The sequence below is a fragment of the Plecotus auritus genome, assembly GCF_963455305.1.
Source record: "Plecotus auritus genome assembly, chromosome: 13".
Lineage (NCBI taxonomy): Eukaryota > Metazoa > Chordata > Mammalia > Chiroptera > Vespertilionidae > Plecotus > Plecotus auritus.
This window is the reverse complement of record NC_137779.1, coordinates 14,030,709-14,047,939: the sequence shown is the minus strand read 5'-3', so window position 1 is coordinate 14,047,939 and position 17,231 is coordinate 14,030,709. Positions and strand designations below refer to the sequence as shown.

At 48.0% G+C, this 17,231-nt stretch overlaps 2 protein-coding genes across 11 annotated transcripts in view; one reads left to right on the top strand and one right to left on the bottom strand.

The window, feature by feature from the left end:
* Positions 1–1,195: 1,195 nt before the first annotated feature.
* MTRFR (mitochondrial translation release factor in rescue) lies at positions 1,196–12,696 on the bottom strand. Of its 2 annotated transcripts, XM_080649574.1 has the most exons (4): positions 12,356–12,689; positions 5,965–6,141; positions 2,864–3,159; positions 1,196–1,597 (listed from the first exon to the last, which is right to left on the bottom strand). In XM_080649574.1, the coding sequence occupies exons 3-4, from the start codon at positions 3,143–3,145 to the stop codon at positions 1,358–1,360; spliced, it is 522 nt and encodes a 173-aa protein (XP_080505700.1). In that variant the 5' UTR covers positions 3,146–3,159; positions 5,965–6,141; positions 12,356–12,689; the 3' UTR covers positions 1,196–1,357. The 2 variants fall into 2 exon arrangements, with proteins under 2 accessions (XP_080505700.1, XP_080505701.1); XM_080649575.1 differs by lacking the exon at positions 5,965–6,141 and having other exon boundaries at positions 12,356–12,696.
* Positions 12,691–17,231, top strand: part of MPHOSPH9 (M-phase phosphoprotein 9) — a 41,665-nt gene continuing 37,124 nt past the window's right edge. For 7 of the 9 annotated variants that reach the window (XM_080649570.1, XM_080649566.1, XM_080649569.1 and 4 more), the window contains exons 1-2: positions 12,691–12,793; positions 14,985–15,247. In XM_080649570.1, coding sequence (XP_080505696.1) covers positions 15,141–15,247 — 107 coding nt within the window. In that variant the 5' untranslated portion in view covers positions 12,691–12,793; positions 14,985–15,140. Of the gene's footprint in view, positions 12,794–14,984; positions 15,248–17,231 lie in introns of those variants that run through there. The other 2 variants (XM_080649573.1, XM_080649571.1) reach the window with 2 other exon arrangements.

Sequence of the window (17,231 nt, the reverse complement as noted above, 5' to 3'; positions counted from 1 at the left end):
GAGGTCACTGCCTTAGAGGTCAGTTTCTTTGGATGCAGAAATGAGGGAGGCCCTCCCTGTATGGGTCTTTCCCCTGCTAGTTTTCTACGGGAACCTGAGAAACGTTCCAACAAGCCAGGCTATGGACCTGCCTGAACAGCCCCAAACAACGGTAAGGGCAAAGGATGATGATGGTGTCGAACAAACTCACAAGCAAATCGGGTTTCGGGAAGCTCATCCCTTATAGACCTACCTGTAAATCCACACACGGGATGATGCGCCTACTTCCACACTGGAGAGGTTACTTGGTCACGTGGTGTAACCAGCTAGTGGGGCCAGTGACTTACTAACCTGAGTCTTTGAAGTCTTGCTTTTTTTTTAAAAAATATATATTTTTAATGATTTCAGAGAGGAAGAGGGAGAGAAATAGAAACATCCATGATGAGAGAGAATCATTGATCGTCTGCCTCCTGCAATTCCCCCACTGGGGATCGAGCCCACAACCCGGGCATGTGCCCTTGACCAGAATCGAACCTGGGACCTTTCAGTTTGCAGGCTGACGCTCTATCCACTGAGCCAAACCGGTTAGGGCGCCGTCTTGTTTTTTATTCTCTTAACCTGACATTAAGCTGACCTCTAAGTATCACTGAGCAGTGACCTCCCAGTGGATGAGGATACCCTACAGGTTATTAATCTTTGTCTCAATTTCACAGTTCTCCATAGAAATGGACCTTTTTAATAGTCATACTTTAAAAAAACAGTCCTGCCGAAACCGGTTTGGCTCAGTGGATAGAGCGTTGGCCTGTGGACTGAGGGGTCCCGGGTTCAATTCTGGTCAAGGGCACATACCTTGGTTGTGGGCACATCCACAGTAGGAGGTGTGCAGGAGGCAGCTGATCGATGTTTCTCTCTCATCGATGTTTCTAACTCTCTATCCCTCTCCCTTCCTCTCTGTAAAAAAATCAATAAAATATATTTAAAAAATAAAAAAATAGTCCTACTTTTTATTTCTAACCTTTGATAATAAAATAAGGTACCCAAATGTATAGTATAAAGACAAAAGGTGACACCCTTCTTGCTACAGCCCAGGCCCTGAAATCTAACTGCCTGCCACCTGCAGCCCCTGGGAGCTGCTTCTCATGATGCCGACGCAGTCCCGCCCACTCCCTCCCCCCTCCCCCCCCAAACAGCCACTGTCCTCCCGCAAGGACCGCCTGCGTTTCCCTCAGGTTTATTTTAAGTACATCTCTATCCAATTTATTTAGTCTGCCATGTAAAACAATTTGACACTTTAAAACCATCAAATACTGCTTTTGAAGCCCTGTAGCCACACGGGTGAGGGACCCCACGTTCTTCCTTGAAAGGCTCCGGCGGCTCCTCACTCAGAGCCTGCTGTTCCCGCCGTGGAGTTCTTACTTGATTCCCAGAGTTGCTTCAGCAGTCTCTTCTTCTCCAGGGTCTCCTTTGCTCTCTTTTTCCTTTCCTGCTTTTTCTTCTCTGCTGCGCGTCTTTCTCTGTAGGCGAGACTGTTTTCCCCGTGGTAGAAACTGTCCACTTTCTCTTGCAGGATTTTCCGAGCCAGCTTTCTGTTCTGATCGACGGACCTCGTCTGATGGCACTGCGGGAGGGAGAGGAGGTTCGTGACCTGAGGACCGCAGGCTGGTTCTCAGGACCCCAGGACTCAGCACAGGGAGTGGGCCCAGGAGACAAGGACATCCGGCAAGAATCCCAGCGAAGGGGTAACAAAGCAAGGGAGTGTCCCTGGCCCACACCCATGTCTGATGTGGCTTCCATAGCGACTGTTTCATAGTTGGGAGTGCTGTTTTGTTTAGAAGCCACAGTAGCCTTTAAATAACTTAGTCCCAAAATAATTTTGAAGACATAGCTGAAATGTCTAGCTGTGGGCAGGGCACGAGCACTTTGTGTGCAAAGGTCAGCTTCTGTCCCAGAGGGAAAGGGCTCTTTACCATCAGTCGGCCCAGCATTTGCGTGATGTCTGAGCATGGGGCCAGGCCTGGCGAAGCTGGCTGATAGGAATTCTGAGATGTCGGTAAGAGAATGGCACCGAGAGAGGATTTGGAGCAAGTTATATAAAACAGGTTAAACAAAAATGATGTCAGGTTTCAGGAGGTTCCCTCCTGTGGCTCCTGAATGACAGGTCGTCAAGGAGGAAGAGAAGTGGTGAGACTAAGCGATGTGCTGTGCTCTCGGCGGGGAGAGCTGGCAGGGCCTGGCGGGTGCCTTAGCCTCTCTGTGCCTCCCGTCCTTACCTGTCCTGCCAGGAGGAAGGGGTGGAGGGGCTTGTGAGGACTGAGCTAAAGCACGCAGGGCTCTCAGCTGGGCTGTATCTCAAGGCTCAGCTGCCTCTCGGGCCTCTGGCCACGCAGCGTGGAGGGGCAGTCCCCCTGCCCTGAGGCCACCATTTCCTAGAGGGTCAGGTGTGCTGACAGCTGGGCATACAGGAGCTTGGTTTTTATAGGGAAGGGAGACTCCCACAGGCAGCCGTACATGCTCCTGAGCGTCGAGAATGGCTGGTCTGATCTCATGCTCAGAAGGGTGGGCGTCACTGGCCTCCAAGGAGATGGAGGGCATCAGCCGGGCCCCTAAGGGCAAAGGATGCTCGCAGACCTCCAGGCCTGCTGGCTGCTCAGGGAGGTGGCGCCCACGGCAGTGCTGCGGCCATCGGCAGCCGTGGTTTTATGAGAACTCTGCTGCCTGCTAAGTTCAAGGAGGGCAGCAAGCACCTGGCTCCAGAGGGGCTGAGAGGAGGCTGCTGAGGCTGCACAGGAGGCTCTGCCTCGGGGAGGGAGGGCTCAGAGCAGGGGACAAGATGTGCAAGGCCCTCTAGTGAACTCAGAAAATCCCACCCTGCTTCTTCCCCTACCTTGACGACCAGGCCTGAGGGCACGTGCTTCAGCACCACGCAGTTGTTGGTCTTGTTGGTTGCCTGGCCCCCTGGACCATGTCCTTTCACAAACTGCTCTTCAAGGTCACTCTCTTCCAGGGAGAGCAGGGCAGGGCCGTCTTTCTTGCCTGCCACCTGGACCAGAGGGACTCTTGCTACCAAGGACAGCAATGACGGCTTCTCCCTGGGCTGGCATGCCCAAGGCACGGGGCACATTCTGGGCAGTGGGGCAGGAAAGCGAAATGATCCCAAGGTGCCCATGGACAGCCGAAGACCTGGATCAGACAAAGGAGACAGTCCTTCAGGGAGAGGCCCTGCTCCCACGTCCACTTCAGGTCCCAGGGCAACTCTGACAAAGCAGTTCAGACGATGAGGACCCATCTCGTAGGGAGGGTATTAGGAAGTGAGTGAAGACACATGACTTGACCGTACCCTGCCCACCAGTAAATATTTTCTTGTAACAGGCCAGAAATATCTTAATGGACTTTAAAAATATATATATACACTGAGTGGCCAGATTATTATGATCTCTGAATGCATAATAATCTGGCCACTCAGTGTGTATGTGTGTGTGTGTGTGTGTGTGTGTGTGTGTGTGTGTGTATATATTAGAGGCCCGGTGCATGAATTCGTGCATGGGTGGGGTCCAGCCAGCCTAACCAGGGGGAGGGACATGGGCAGTTGGCCGGCCTGCCTGCTGGTTGAACTCCTGGTTGAGGGGACAATTTGCATATTGGTATTTTATTATATAGGATATACACTGAGTGGCCAGATTATTATGCGTTCAGAGATCATAATAATCTGGGCCACTCAGTGTGTGTGTGTGTGTGTATATATGTATATATATATATATAAACATATATATATGTATATATACATAAACATATATATATTGATTTCAGAGAGGAAGAGACAGAAACATCACTGAGGAGAATCATCGATCGGGTGCCCCCTGCACACCTCCCACTGGGGATGGAGCCCACAACTCAGGCATGTGCCCTAACTGGAAATAAAACTGTGACCTCCTGTTTCATAGGTTGATGCTCAACTACTGAGCCACGCCAGCCGGGCTGGACCAGAAATATCTTCAAGGCCCCCAGAGGTGCTGTTGTCTCAGGAAGGAGAGGGTTTGAGTGTGAAGCTCAGAAGAAAAGGGCTGTGATTTGATGAAGTGTTAACCAGCACATCAGGGCAGAAGTGGGAGCTGAGTCTGGTGACATTATGTAAATGTTGGGGAGTCTCTGAAATCCAAACATAGGACAGTGAGCAGTCGCTGTGAATGGCTGAGCTGGGACACAGTAACTCACTATCCATCAACGTCATGGTGGTTATTTTTCAATGTTTCCAGTTTCTTGGGTCTGAATAGGAACACCTGTGCCTCAGACGCATGGCCAATGACGTGATCTAACTGGTCTGCAGCGTTAGGCCCACCAAACCAGCCAACTTGCATGAAGGCGCCTGGCAGGTTCAAAACACCACGCGAGGTGTTCTGTGAGCCATGGGCGGTGAAAAAGAGCTAGGCTGTCTTCATGGAGCTCAGTCTAGTCTAGCCAGAGGGGGAACACAGTCAAAAAGAAAGCGGTATTGAGAGTAAGATTTAAAGAATTGCTCCGGAGGCAGCATGAGCAGAACTGCCTCAGTTGACAAGTGCAGAGGATAACAGCTGTGAGGACACGGTGAGCCCACAGGCTCTGGTTTCTTTTTCTTTCGAGGGCTAGGGAGGCAGGAATCTGAAAGGTGTCATCTCTTCAAAGATCTGCGTGTGGACAGGGGCAAGTCACAACCTGGGCGGCCTTCTCATCTGGAGAATGGGAGAACAAGCCTTCCCCCAACCCAGGCAGGCCCAGGCAGGCGCAGAGCCAGAGGAAAGATTGCTGCGGGGGGCAGGGGGTGGAGGGCGGGGCGCTTTTGTGGTTCCTTTGAAGGCATGAGATTGGTTTCTAGCAAAACCCCTGTTGCCCAGTGGAGTATGAGAACCATGATTGTGCCACTTGGTTTGAGCCTGACCGGCATGGCTCAGTGTTTGAGCACTGACCTATGAGCTGGGAGGTCAAGGTTTGGTTCCCCATCAGGGCACATGCCTGGGTTTTGGGCTTGATCCCCGGTTGGGGGCATGTGGGGGACAGCCGGTCGGTGGTTCTCTCTCATCATTAATGTTTCTGTTTCCCCCTCTCCCTTCCTCTCTGAAATCAATAGAAGTATATATATTTTAAAAATTGATGAGTAGAAAAAGAAAAAAAAAACAAGTAAAAAATTTGATGAGACACACACAGAAAGAAACATCCATTGTGGTTCACTTACTGATGCATTCATTGTTGGTACATCTACGTACTGACTGGGGATCGAACCCGCAACCTTGGTGCATTGGGATGATGCTCTAGCCAACTGAGCTACCCGGCCAGTGATGGGTGATAGTCTTCTTTTCTATCTCTACTCTTTCTACAGAGAACACTTTGCAAGGCTTAGGCCAGTGCTAGTTTTCACTTCCATGACTGCGTGGTCCACCTCGAACCGTGTGAGAAGCCTGCGTTCAGCGCGGTCAGCCCGTGGGGGATAGGAAGGTGTGGTGGTGAGGGATCCATAGCTAGGAAGAGGTTTGTTTAGAAACAGTGTGCCCACCAAATGCTACTTTACCAACTGCCTTTGTCTATCGTGTGTGCGACATTTCAGGAGTCTCCTCAGGAAAGAAAACGATAGACCATAAACCGGGCACTCTGCCCGACATCGCGGAACAAAGAACCCACCTCCTAGAAACGATTCGAGACCAAGTCCCTGTCCAGACTCCCCCTTCCTTCCTCCTGTCTGCTTTCAACCCGCAGGACAGGATTCCTTTATGCCTCAGACAGCATCTGGTCCCTGGATTAGATTCCTTACGGAACACGAGCCCAGCGAGTCTCTTGGGGTTTCTCTTCTGTGAGTGAGTGAATGTGACTGGGTGGGACAGCACTGGGGTAGGGCCGATGACAAAGGAAGCGAGTGGGAGATGAGGCGAAACCCCCAGACAAAGCGGGGGGGGGGGGGGGGGGGGGCGGGTGCTTTCCTGGGCTGCTTTGTCACGCCAGTGTGGTTCACATCTCTACCTTTCTGTCCCACTTTCAGAGCCGACTCGCACACTGGAAGGCTCCCACCAACTGGAGCTCAGGAAGGTCCCCAGCGCCCGGTGACTGGCTGCTTTGTCTAACAGCCAATCCCAGCAGCCAATCGGCGAGCCCGAATACTTCTGGTATCTCCTGGCTCTGGCGCCACTCCAAGGACAGCTGAAAATGACAAACACACCCATGGTTCCACTTCCCCAAAGCTCAGCGACGATCACGGATTGGATTTCAGTGTTTGTGATACCCGCAGAGCAACTCCAAATCTTCAGGGAACAGTAAGAGCAGCTGAAATTAGAGCTCATTGTGACATTAAAAAAGAAAAAAAAGGTGACAGAAGTGCCAGTAAGGGGACACCAGGGTGGGGAGAGCTTCGCTCTGATTCCTTCCTGGGAGTGGCAGCTTCAGTTCGGGGCTGGCTCCCACCCTCACTTCCGGCAGCTTCAGCGCCTAACTGCTGATTGCAGCTTAGGTTAAAGCCTCTCATTGTCCCAGTCCCCTCCCACTTGGCCAAGTTAGAGATAAGAGGTGCGAGGCCTTTACAGAAGGGAATGGTAATTTGTTCAATAATAGTTTCAATGTCTACCAGGAGCATGGCATGGGCCTGGGGAGCCCAAGGGGCCTGTAGCATAAAAGACAAGGTAAGATGTCCATCAGGGTGGGCCGGAATGAATGACCTGCTGCGGAGCTGTGGTTCTCACACGTTTTCTTTTCTTTTTTTTTTTTTTTAAATATATTTTATTGATATTTTACAGAGAGGAAGGGAGAGGGATAGAGAGTTAGAAACATCGATGAGAGAGAAACATCGATCAGCTGCCTCCTGCACACCTCCTACTGGGATGTGCCCGCAACCAAGGTACGTGCCCTTGACCGGAATCAAACCTGGGACCTTTCAGTCCGCAGGCTGACGCTCTATCCACTGAGCCAAACCGGTTTCGGCTCACACGTTTTCTATGGCCCAAGTCACCTGCAGGGCCTGCGATGGGGCCTTGGAACCTGCTTCTATTAGGTGCTCCTTGGCCTGACCTCACAGAAGTGTCCTCAAATCGAACTGGAGGAGCAGATGTGGAGAGGACCCAAGATGGGGGCTTTAGGAAAGACTGTGGTTACGGTTCTCACCACTCAACCTGTCGGGGGCACACACTCCCCTGGGAACCTTGTTAGAGGAGATACTGGTCACCAGGGCCTGAGGCTCTGCATTTAAAAATTTTTTTAAATTTGATTTCAGCCCTAACCAGTTTGGCTTAGTGGATAGAGCGTCGGCCTGCGGACTGAAGGGTCCCAGGTTCGATTCCGGTCAAGGGCATGTACCTTGGTTGCAGGCACATCCCCAGTAGGAGGCGTGCAGGAGGCAGCTGATCGATGTTTCTCTCTCATCGATGTTTCTAACTCTCTATCCCTCTCCCTTCCTCTCTGTAAAAAAAATCAATAAAAACATATTTAAAAAAAAATTGATTTCAGAGAGGAAAGGAGAGGGAGAGAGAGAGAGAGAAACATCAATGATGAGAGCTAATCATTGACCCCACAGTGGGGACTGAGTCCGCAGCCAGGGCATGTACCCTGACTGGGAATCAAACCGTGATCTCTTGGTTCATAGGCTGATGCTCAACTACTGAGCCACTCTGGCCGGGCAAGGCTCTGCCTTTCTAACCAGCTCCCAGGGGAGGCTGGGTTGCTGGCCCACTTTGAGGGCCCAGCTAAGGGCTTTGAGCAAGGCTTGTCGGAGTGTCCCACTTGCAGGGTGAAAACCCCAGGATCAGGACGTTAAAGAGATGGAGGAGGTGGAAAGGAGAGAGCTGGGTGAAGCTACTTAGAGAAAAGAAAGAAATGAATATTGATTTGAGTGCACAGAGAAGGTGAAATGGGAACAAGGGGATGAAGAAGCTGGGTCACCTGAAGAACGATAACCTGAAATGCTGGCTCCCATTGCATTCATGTGCTAGAACAGCGTCGCCTGATACAAAAAGAATGCAAGCCACGTGTGAAATTCTAAATTTTCTAGTAGTCCCATTAAAAACAGTAAAATAGCCCTAACCGGTTTGGCTCAGTGGATAGAGCGTCGGCCTGTGGACTCAAGGGTCCCAGGTTCGATTCCGGTCAAGGGCATATACCTTGGTTGCGGGCACATACCCAGTAGGGGGTGTGCAGGAGGCAGCTGGTCGATGTTTCTCTCTCATCGATGTTTCTAACTCTCTATCCCTCTCCCTTCCTCTCTGTAAAAAATCAATAAAATATATTTAAAAAAAAAAACAACAAACAAACAAACAAACAAAAAAACAGTAAAATAGCCCGAAGTTGGGAGGTTGCCATTTGGTTTCCCGTTGGGGCAGATGCCTGGGTTGCAGGCTCGATCCCCAGTAGGGGGCGTGCAGGAGGCAGCCGATCATTGATTCTCTCATCATTGATGTTTCTATCGCTCTATTTCTCTCCCTTCTTCTCTGAAATCAATGAAAAAAAGAAAGAAAGAAAGAAAAAAGGTCTCAGAACAATGGGCAAAGACCAAGCCCAGTGAGCTTGAAAAGACTGATTGCAACCTTGCAGCTTTAAAACGTCAAAATGGCCAGCTGATGGCACCAGAGGCTACGTGAGAGGAGGAGGATCCTGAGAAATGCTTAATACTAGTTCATGTTGCAAAGGTGTGCTGTGCTCCCTGCAGAATGGGAGGTCAGATAAAGCAGCCTCCCTCTGCCTTTCCCACCGTGCTCATCCTCCTGTTCTAGTTGCCTGGAACCCTTCTGAGAGCGAACCCCTCCCAAATGGAGCCACTGGGCTGGCTCAGGCCCAAAACAGACCCTGGCCTTTCCTCGGCTCGGTTTACCCTGAGGATGAAGCACCTCTCCCACAGGAAGTGCTCACAGAGACTTGGTTCTCCAAGAAGACAAGCATAATGGGTTGAGCAGGAAATGCAGAGTTGTTATCTTGGATTTGGGGGGAAAGAGGTCTGGTCGAAGCTTAATAGGCTTCTTGCTGCACAGTTCAAGAGGCAACAATGAAGCAGATAAAGAGAAAAGCTTTTCATTCATCCCATAACATCCGTTCAGTTTTTCTTTTAAACAGAAAACTCTGAGCCCATGGAGAATGACACCCGTCCTATTCATGAGCATCACCATGATTGTCTTCTATTTATGGCATCTGACAGGAACTTTATAACTTACACCCAGGCTATTAAAAAGAGACAGAAGCACATGAAAAATCAGCAATAACAATCTACATTTTCTCCTAAAAAATTCTCAATGCCTCTATTACCATAATGATGGCTTCTGTTTGTCTGGGACTCAAATGTCTTCAAAGCACTTTCAAGTAGGAGTGTACTTGATACAAATAAAGTGATACCTACTACGTGGGTTATTTCAGACTTTTCTTGGAAGAACATTAGCTGGTCCTCCCTCCCCCCCCCTTTTTTTCCAATCCTCACCTGAGGATACTTTTTCCATTGATTTTGTAGAGAAAGTGGAAGGGAGGGAGGAGGAAGAAAGAGAGAGAAACATCAATGTGAGAGAAACACATTGATTGGTTGCCTCCTGCACAAACCCTGACCAGGGCTGGAGATCGAACCTGCAACCCAGGTACGTGCCCTTGACCAGGAATCGAACTCCCGACCCTGAGTGGGCTCAAAGGCCAACACTCTAACCACTGAGCACACCAGCCAGGGCAGCTGGTCCATCTTTAAAACTAAATCGGTCCTTTCTACAGCTTGTTTCTTTACCTTTCATACCATCTTCAGACCAGTCCTTTCCCCAGCTCCTTAAAAGTGTTAGCTCATTTTCCTCAACTTTCTCTTCTTGACTCTTCCTCTCATTTTTTTTTGGCCCCTGAAAAGCTTTGTAGTCAATGAGACCTGTGTCAATGTCTCAACTCTCTATGCCAGTGGTCAGCAAACTCATTAGTCAACAGAGCCAAATATCAACAGTACAACGATTGAAATTTCTTTGGAGAGCCAAATTTTTTAAACTTAAACTTCTTCTAACGCCACTTCTTCAAAATAGACTCGCCCAGGCCGTGGTATTTTGTGGAAGAGCCACACTCAAGGGGCCAAAGAACCGCACGTGGCTTGCGAGCTGCAGTTTGCCGACCACGGCTCTATGCAACTCTGGCCACATTTGCTCATCTGTAAAACGGAGGTAGTAATACCAGCTGGGGTGAGAAAAATCCCATGTTGCCACATATGTGAAGCAGTGAGCACTTCGGATCCCTAAACTACGGAGCTCAGGAACCTCTGACACACCACACACACTGTGATTTCAGAGCACAGATCCACTCTGCAAACTTACGATTTCATGGGCGTTTATTTGATTAGAGCTCAGAGTGAAAAGGCTTCTAGAACAGTGACCTGCTAATTATTTTACTGGGGATGGTCCCATTCAAGAAGTACTTGGAAACTTGAAAGTACCAAAGACATACTGTTTGGTGAGGTCATAATTGTGGTCTATGAAAGCAGGTGCCAAGGAACAAATTATGATGCCAAGAACACAGCTGGACTTGCCGGCAAGTTCAAATGGAAAGATAAAAACCCACCTTCATCAAACAAGTCCTGCTTCAAACTTAGAGATCTTCAGGGATTACCTAATATGGTAAGAAAAGTCACAAAGCTCGGGAAAGATGAAAAAAATCCATATTTAAATGTATACCTTATCACTTCCTTCCATATTTAATGGATAAACTTTAGATTTAAAGTTTTTTTTAAAAAAATATATTTTATTGATTTTTTTACAGAGAGGAAGGGAGAGGGATACAGAGTTGGAAACAACAATGAGAGAGAAACATTGATCAGCTGCCTCCTGCACACCTCCTACTGGGGATGTGCCCACAACCAAGGTATATGCCCTTGACCGGAATCGAACCTGGGACCTTTCAGTCCGCAGGCCGATGCTCTATCCACTGAGCCAAACCGGTCAGGGCTAGATTAAAAGTTCCTCCTCTTTTGCTGTGGAGAACTGGTCCCCCGATGACAAACTCTGTATATAAAAACCAACAACAAAATAACCCCCTGTTTAATATGCACTAAGTTTTTCAAGCTATTAGCGGCCACTGTTACTGAATAGCCTGATCTTATCCCAGTCAATGGAAAAATCTCCGCTATAAAGCTGTCAATTTAAAGACTTCGCCCTGCCAGTGTGGCTCAGCGGTTGAGCGTGGACCCATGAACCAGGAGGTTGCTGGTTACATTCCTAGTCCCGCACATACCTGGGGGATGTGCAGGAGGCAGCTGATCCATGTTACTCTCTCCAAAATCAAGAAAAACATATCTTACCTAATAATAGACAAACATGTAAATTGACCGTACCTCTGCTAAGCCCACAGCCCATCAGGAGTATGCAAATTAACCAGGCAAAGATGGCGGGTTAATTTGCATATATAGGTGCAGAGGTGCCGGGAGGGGCTGGACGCCTGCCATGAGGAGGAGGGGGAGGCGGTGGAGGGAGCTACAGGAGTGGTGCTCCAACGGAGTGAGGACTTGCAGGCTCCTGGGAGGCCGGAGTGAAGCCAGGGGAAAGAAGGCCTATTCTTGCACGAATATCGAGCAACAGGCCTCTAGTTAAAAAAATAATTGGACTTTGGTTAGGTATCACATGAGCATAATATCGACATGTGGATTAACACAATTTGGGGTGGGTGGGTTCGATTTATTTAAGCTTGACATCTTCCAGGCATGCATGAGGTCTTGGAGAGAGACTGATGCTTTACAGTTGAAACATTGCTAGGGATTCTTGGGAGGCTCGGATGCGATGGGCTGCCCCATGCCAAGGGCAAGCACATCTCCGAAGTCCTGCCTGCTCAGGCACCTCTAAGTGACAGCCAAAGTCCCTGAACTGTGTACAGTTCTCGGGACACCTGGAGGGAAATCTCAAAGCTTCAAGTACCTGAAAGGTTGAACTAGCTTGAAGAATATGGACGGAACAAAGCGAATGAGAGGGGTTTGGGGCCCATGGCGAGGGACGCGGTATCTCTCTAGTCCTTTGAAAGATCCGACAAAAGCGACGCTGACACCTACTATGTGCCATGCCTAAAACAGCCCTGCTGTGTGCTCCGGGCGCTATAAGGCTCTGCTGAACAAGCCCACAGGGATCGTTCCATTTGTCCTGTTTTCTCCAGGACGTGGGCTTTCCTCTCCTCTCCTCCCCCGCCGCCCCTGTCTCTGGTCCTTGAAGAGCGCCAAGGCCGACCCCCCGCAGCCTAGGGTACACCAGGTCCAGGGAAAACAGCTCAGGTGTCTGGACCGGCTCCACCGCACCGCCAGCAGGGCCTCAGGTCAACAGGTTGCGCGACTCAGGGTCGCAAACCGGAAAACTCAAGGCGTCTGGGTTCGCAGTCCCCTTTCCAGAGCCCTTGACAATCGCGGGTAACCGTGTGGGTGCCTGATTTCTCCGCGGACACTTACCCGACCCCACGATTGGCCTCTGCCCCCAAAGTTCTGGTGGGAACCAGAGTCACCGCCGAGTAGGGATCGCAACGGCGATCTCGCGTCTGCGCATGCGCCGTGCTTCAGCCCAGGCTCCCAGCCTCCTTCTTACCAACTGCGCATGCGGAAGGTTGAGGCCTCTTCCCCGCGGGGCCGCGGTAAAGCTGCCAGAGAACCAATCAGACGAGAGGGCTTGACAACGACCACGCCCCGCCCCACTTCCCAGGCGTTGGACCACCGTTTTCCGCGCGAGCTGCGGAAAGGGGAGGGGGAGGTCGCGGCGCGCGCAGCTGCCTTGTGTCTCCGCCCCCTCCCGAGGGGCCAATCACCGGCAAGGCGCCGGGCGCGCGCACGCTCCCTGAAGTTTAACGGTCGCGAGAGGCCGCTCGCCCGACGCTGAATTGAATCGGCGCCCAGGTAAGCAGCCGTCTGCCTGCAGGGAGCTGCCAGTCTCGGGGGACAGGGGGACGAGACTTAGAAGACACAGCCTTAGGGGAGCCCTGCGCGTGCTGACGGGCTAGGGCTAGGGAGACGACGGCCACACGCCGCAGCCCTCCCCCAGCCCTCGGGCGTGTGGGGGCTTTGCCTGCGGCCGGGCGCCTATTCTACTTCGGTGCCCTTGAGTGACACCCGCGCGACCCAATTGCAGAGTGCCTCTCCCCAAAGGGCGGGGGGCTTGGGGAATTCCTCTTTTCCTTTTCTTCGCTCACTTGAGGACGGGACGGTGGTCTTGCATTCAGGCGACTGCGTGCGTCTTCTCTCTCCTCACGTTGACCCGAGAGCCCGCACCAGCCATTGGGGTCTGGCCTCCCGACCTCTGTAATCACCTCTTCCTTCCCCCCTCGTGCTCCCAGCAAAGCAAAACTGCACGTTAACTTTTATAGCAGCATCAGACCCCCATCAGCCATTCGCTTCTCTCCCTTTTTTCTTCTTTTTTGCTAGGGGTCGGGGGGACCAAAAGCATGATATTTTGTTGCTGTGAAATATAAAAATGTCTTTGTACTATCTATTCCCCATGACGTTTTCTTAAAATTTTTTTTTGCATTGTATATCGGGGTATCTTCCCCCCCCCCCCCCTTAACCTTCACCCCTCACCCCGCTGGTGGCGAAGCATCGTCGCATTTAAAGTGGTTTTCCATCTGGATCTCCTGCATCCGGATGATCTCAGCCGGGGAAGAATAGATGGGTTGCAGGTCCTCGTCCCTAGAGAGCTTGTGGTTCTTCCTGGTAGAAGAGCGAGGTGATTTGAATCCAGGTATTTTCGTTGCCAGTTGGAAGGTGCGGCCCCTGACGTTTTCAATACCCCATTTGTCGTTGGTGATGGGCCGAAGCCACTGGGGAGAAATCCACCGACTTAGGTCCGGTTACCCTTGGCTTTCACACCTGTCCCTGAAGGACATGGTTCCTCTATGAGATGATGTTTTTGAGGTTGTGCTTTGTAAAAACCAGGTTCCTGGGAAGTGGGAACCTAGAGGAACCAGAATACTAGATCATTTTTCTCTATTTCACTCCCTCAACTTAACATTTTGTAAGCAGCAAGGTTTTTTTTTTTGTCTTGTGTGTGTTTTTAAAATACGTGAATTTCCCAAGAAGAAGGCATATTGTTTGACTCTATATACCTAGTGTCAGCTCAGTTTTAGTTGATCTGGCAAATAGTTTATTTTTAAAGAAGTAACGCATGCACGGGGTACAAGAGGCTATGGAGTGCAAAATGCATTCCTTCCACCTCACCTTCCAGCCAGTGGGAAACAACCATGGTGAGCCGTTTAATCAGCTGTTTTTAATACCAAGTTAAATACTAAGCAGTTCTTTTTCATCTACTCACTGTGTAAATCAATAAACATGGATACTTTGTAGAATTTATTAAACAAATGGACATGGAAGTTGTTACCTAGTAGCATTGTGTCTAGAACCTTGATTATTAAACACATACAATTCTGAAATCTTACCTGGAAAAGATGATGCTATTTTGCAGATCCACCCCTATTGTAAATTTCTATTGAGATATAATTCACATACCATAACGTTCATTCTTTTAAAGTATACAATTCATTGGGTTTTAGTATATTCATAGAGTTGTGTAACTATCACCACTAATTCCAGAACTTTTCATTGCCCCCAAAAAGACACCCATACCTGTTTTGGTCACTCCCATTCTCCCCTTTCCTCAGCTCCTGGCAAACATTCATCTATTTTCTGTCTCTGTAGGTTTGACTATTCTAGATATTTTGTATAAATGGAATCATACAATATGTGGTCGTTTACTGAGCTTCTTATCATAATGTTTTCATTGTTCACATTGTAGGATGTTCATCTGCATTGTAGCATGTTCATCCACATTGTAGCATATCTCCATACTTCATTCCTTTTTTTAGTACTTCATTCCTTTTTATGGCTGCAAAGATTCCTTTATATGGATATACCACATTTGTTTATGCATTCATCAGATGACGAGTATTTGAGTTGTTTCTGCATTTTGGCTATTGGAAATGATGTTGCTCTCCTTAATGTAGACTTGTATAAAAGGATCACAGTTGCCAAAGTCATGAAGAGATAGTTGCTAGGTTTAGTGGCTTTTTAGTAGTATTTTTCCCCCATTCATTTTCAGAGTCTTGGGAACTTAGAATATTTCACAGTTCTGAATGTTAGCAACTGAAAATGCCTGTAGACGATGAAGCTTCTGAAGATGACCCGGATTCAGTTTCTTCAGACAGTGAAAGAACCTACACTTTCAAATGAGAGAGCATAACAATTTCTGTACACTATGGAAGATGTTGACCTGGTGAAACCCTTACAAAAAACTTCATCTTCTGTAGAATCTGATATAAAAAATCCTCCCTGCTCTCTTGGACTGAACTTAAGTACTAATAGGTAAGAATGGGATAGATAGATTTTTAAAAAATGTGTTAACAAATAAAAATAAATTTATTTGCATAGATTATCAATTTATCCAAATAGTACCATAGTTACTGATTTGCACTAAAAAATAAAACAAAATTATGATCAGTAACTGTTCAGGGACAGATAAGAATAGTTTTAGCGCTTCCATGTTTTTTATTTTTGCCAGAGGTAGGTATGCACTTTTCCATGGGGAACTGTGACAAAGAACTTGTTTTTGCTAGTTGCAGTGGTCTTTATACCTTTTTTTTGTTTTCAGTAAATTACAAGAATATCTTTAAAATTTAGTTGCCTAAATGTTATTTCAATTTTTAAAAAAATTGATTTCAGAGAGGAAGGAAGAGAGAGATAGAAACATCAATGACAAGAGAGAATCATTGATCAGCTGCCTTCTGCACGACCCCCACTGGGAATCAAACCCTCAACCCAGGCATGTGCCCTGACCAGGAATCGAACCGTGACCTCCTGGTTTATAGGTTGACGTTCAAACCATTGAGCCATACTGGCTGGGCTATTTCTACATTTTTAAGTTAACGTGATCAATAATGTTTAATATTGCAGAAATAGCTCACCAATCTGGAAGTAGCAATTAAAGTTGAATACCAGAAGTAAGAAAAAAACAAACAAAAACCTCATACCAAGCCGACAAAATAGATTCCGTCAAACAATGCATTTTATTTTTAAAACGATCCCATGTTTGGTTTGTTTTTAATCAGAGCCTGTTCACTCTGATTGTGTACATAGTCTGACAAGCTTGATTACTTGGTTTCTAAATTCACAGTAGCTGAAAACCAACAAAGAGGCAGGGACTGTTAGAGGAGGTCAGCTATAAAAAGCAGGCACAATAAAGTGTAAAAGGCAGTCTGGTGTCTGCTGTTAAAGGGGCAAATGCCTTTACACACAATAGGAGGAAGCATAAATTAAAGGAGGGAGAAAGGAAACAAACGAGGCGTGGGAGGTGGTCCAGAAGAGATGTCTGCTTGATAATCTTCTAGACCCACTGCCAAAAGCTGGCCCTGTGCTAGTTTCCTGTGCTGCTCGGGCCCCTGGGAAGCCCACTTCCAGAGCCTAGTGTTGGATTTGCTGCAGGAACCTACATGTGCCTTTCTAGTGAAAATTACGCAGCCGCGCTTGCCTCTTCTCACTGTGACTGCAGCTCAACTGGCCAAATTTAAATTGGGTTATTATAAATCCCCGATGGACAGCAGATTCTGTCCTATCCTTTGAATTTTTATTAATATTTTCTCTGCTTCTAATTCTGTTTTGCTGTTATTTTCATTAGTGTCCTCTCTCTCACACATTCTTAGTGAAACAAAGCAGAGTACCAATGAAGAAATGAAAATTGCCTTTCAGCGATTGGAATTTAAATAAATGTTAATGTCCTTAATTATGCTTTCTGTGTTTGAAACAAATCTGAAATGAACTCATCTCCAGTTTGGAAAGGCAGTCCTCCTGGAGAGAATCAGTGGTATTTTACACACTGAATAGGCTAAATTCGTCCTCAATATTGGGTGCTAATTTGCTTGGCACAACTTTTATTCAAAGATGTGCAAAGATAAGCATCAGCTTATCACGCCAAATTAGAGGGATCCAATGAACAAGACTCCACTGTCATTCTGGACAGTGGGGAAAGAATTTCATTACACTAAAGGGCTGTTCTTAAAGGGGGCAAACAGTCCTCTGCAATAATTTAGATCAGAGGGGCTGGAGGTGTTGCTTATAATTGTTTAGCAGAAACTTTTGTTTTCCGCTGGGACTTCCGAGTATCCTCTCACTTTTGAAAAAGGCCTTTTTGTTGTGTTCTTTTAAAAAAATTAAATGCTGTCTGTCTTTTTACTGCTATTTTTCTTTCATGGGCAAACTTGTGATCAGATTTGCAACAAATGAAGTGCCATTAAGAAGGATTAAATATCAGTGGTTTGTACTGCTCTGCTAAATCTTGAATTGCTGAATTATT

Coding starts and splice junctions, on each gene's coding strand:
- MTRFR (XM_080649575.1), bottom strand. CDS start 3,145: ATGGGCACCTTGGGATCATTTCGCTTTCCTGCCCCACTGCCCAGAATG. Junction 1,598..2,863: donor CCTCAGGCCTGGTCGTCAAG/GTAGGGGAAGAA, acceptor TCCCTCCCGCAG/TGCCATCAGACGAGGTCCGT.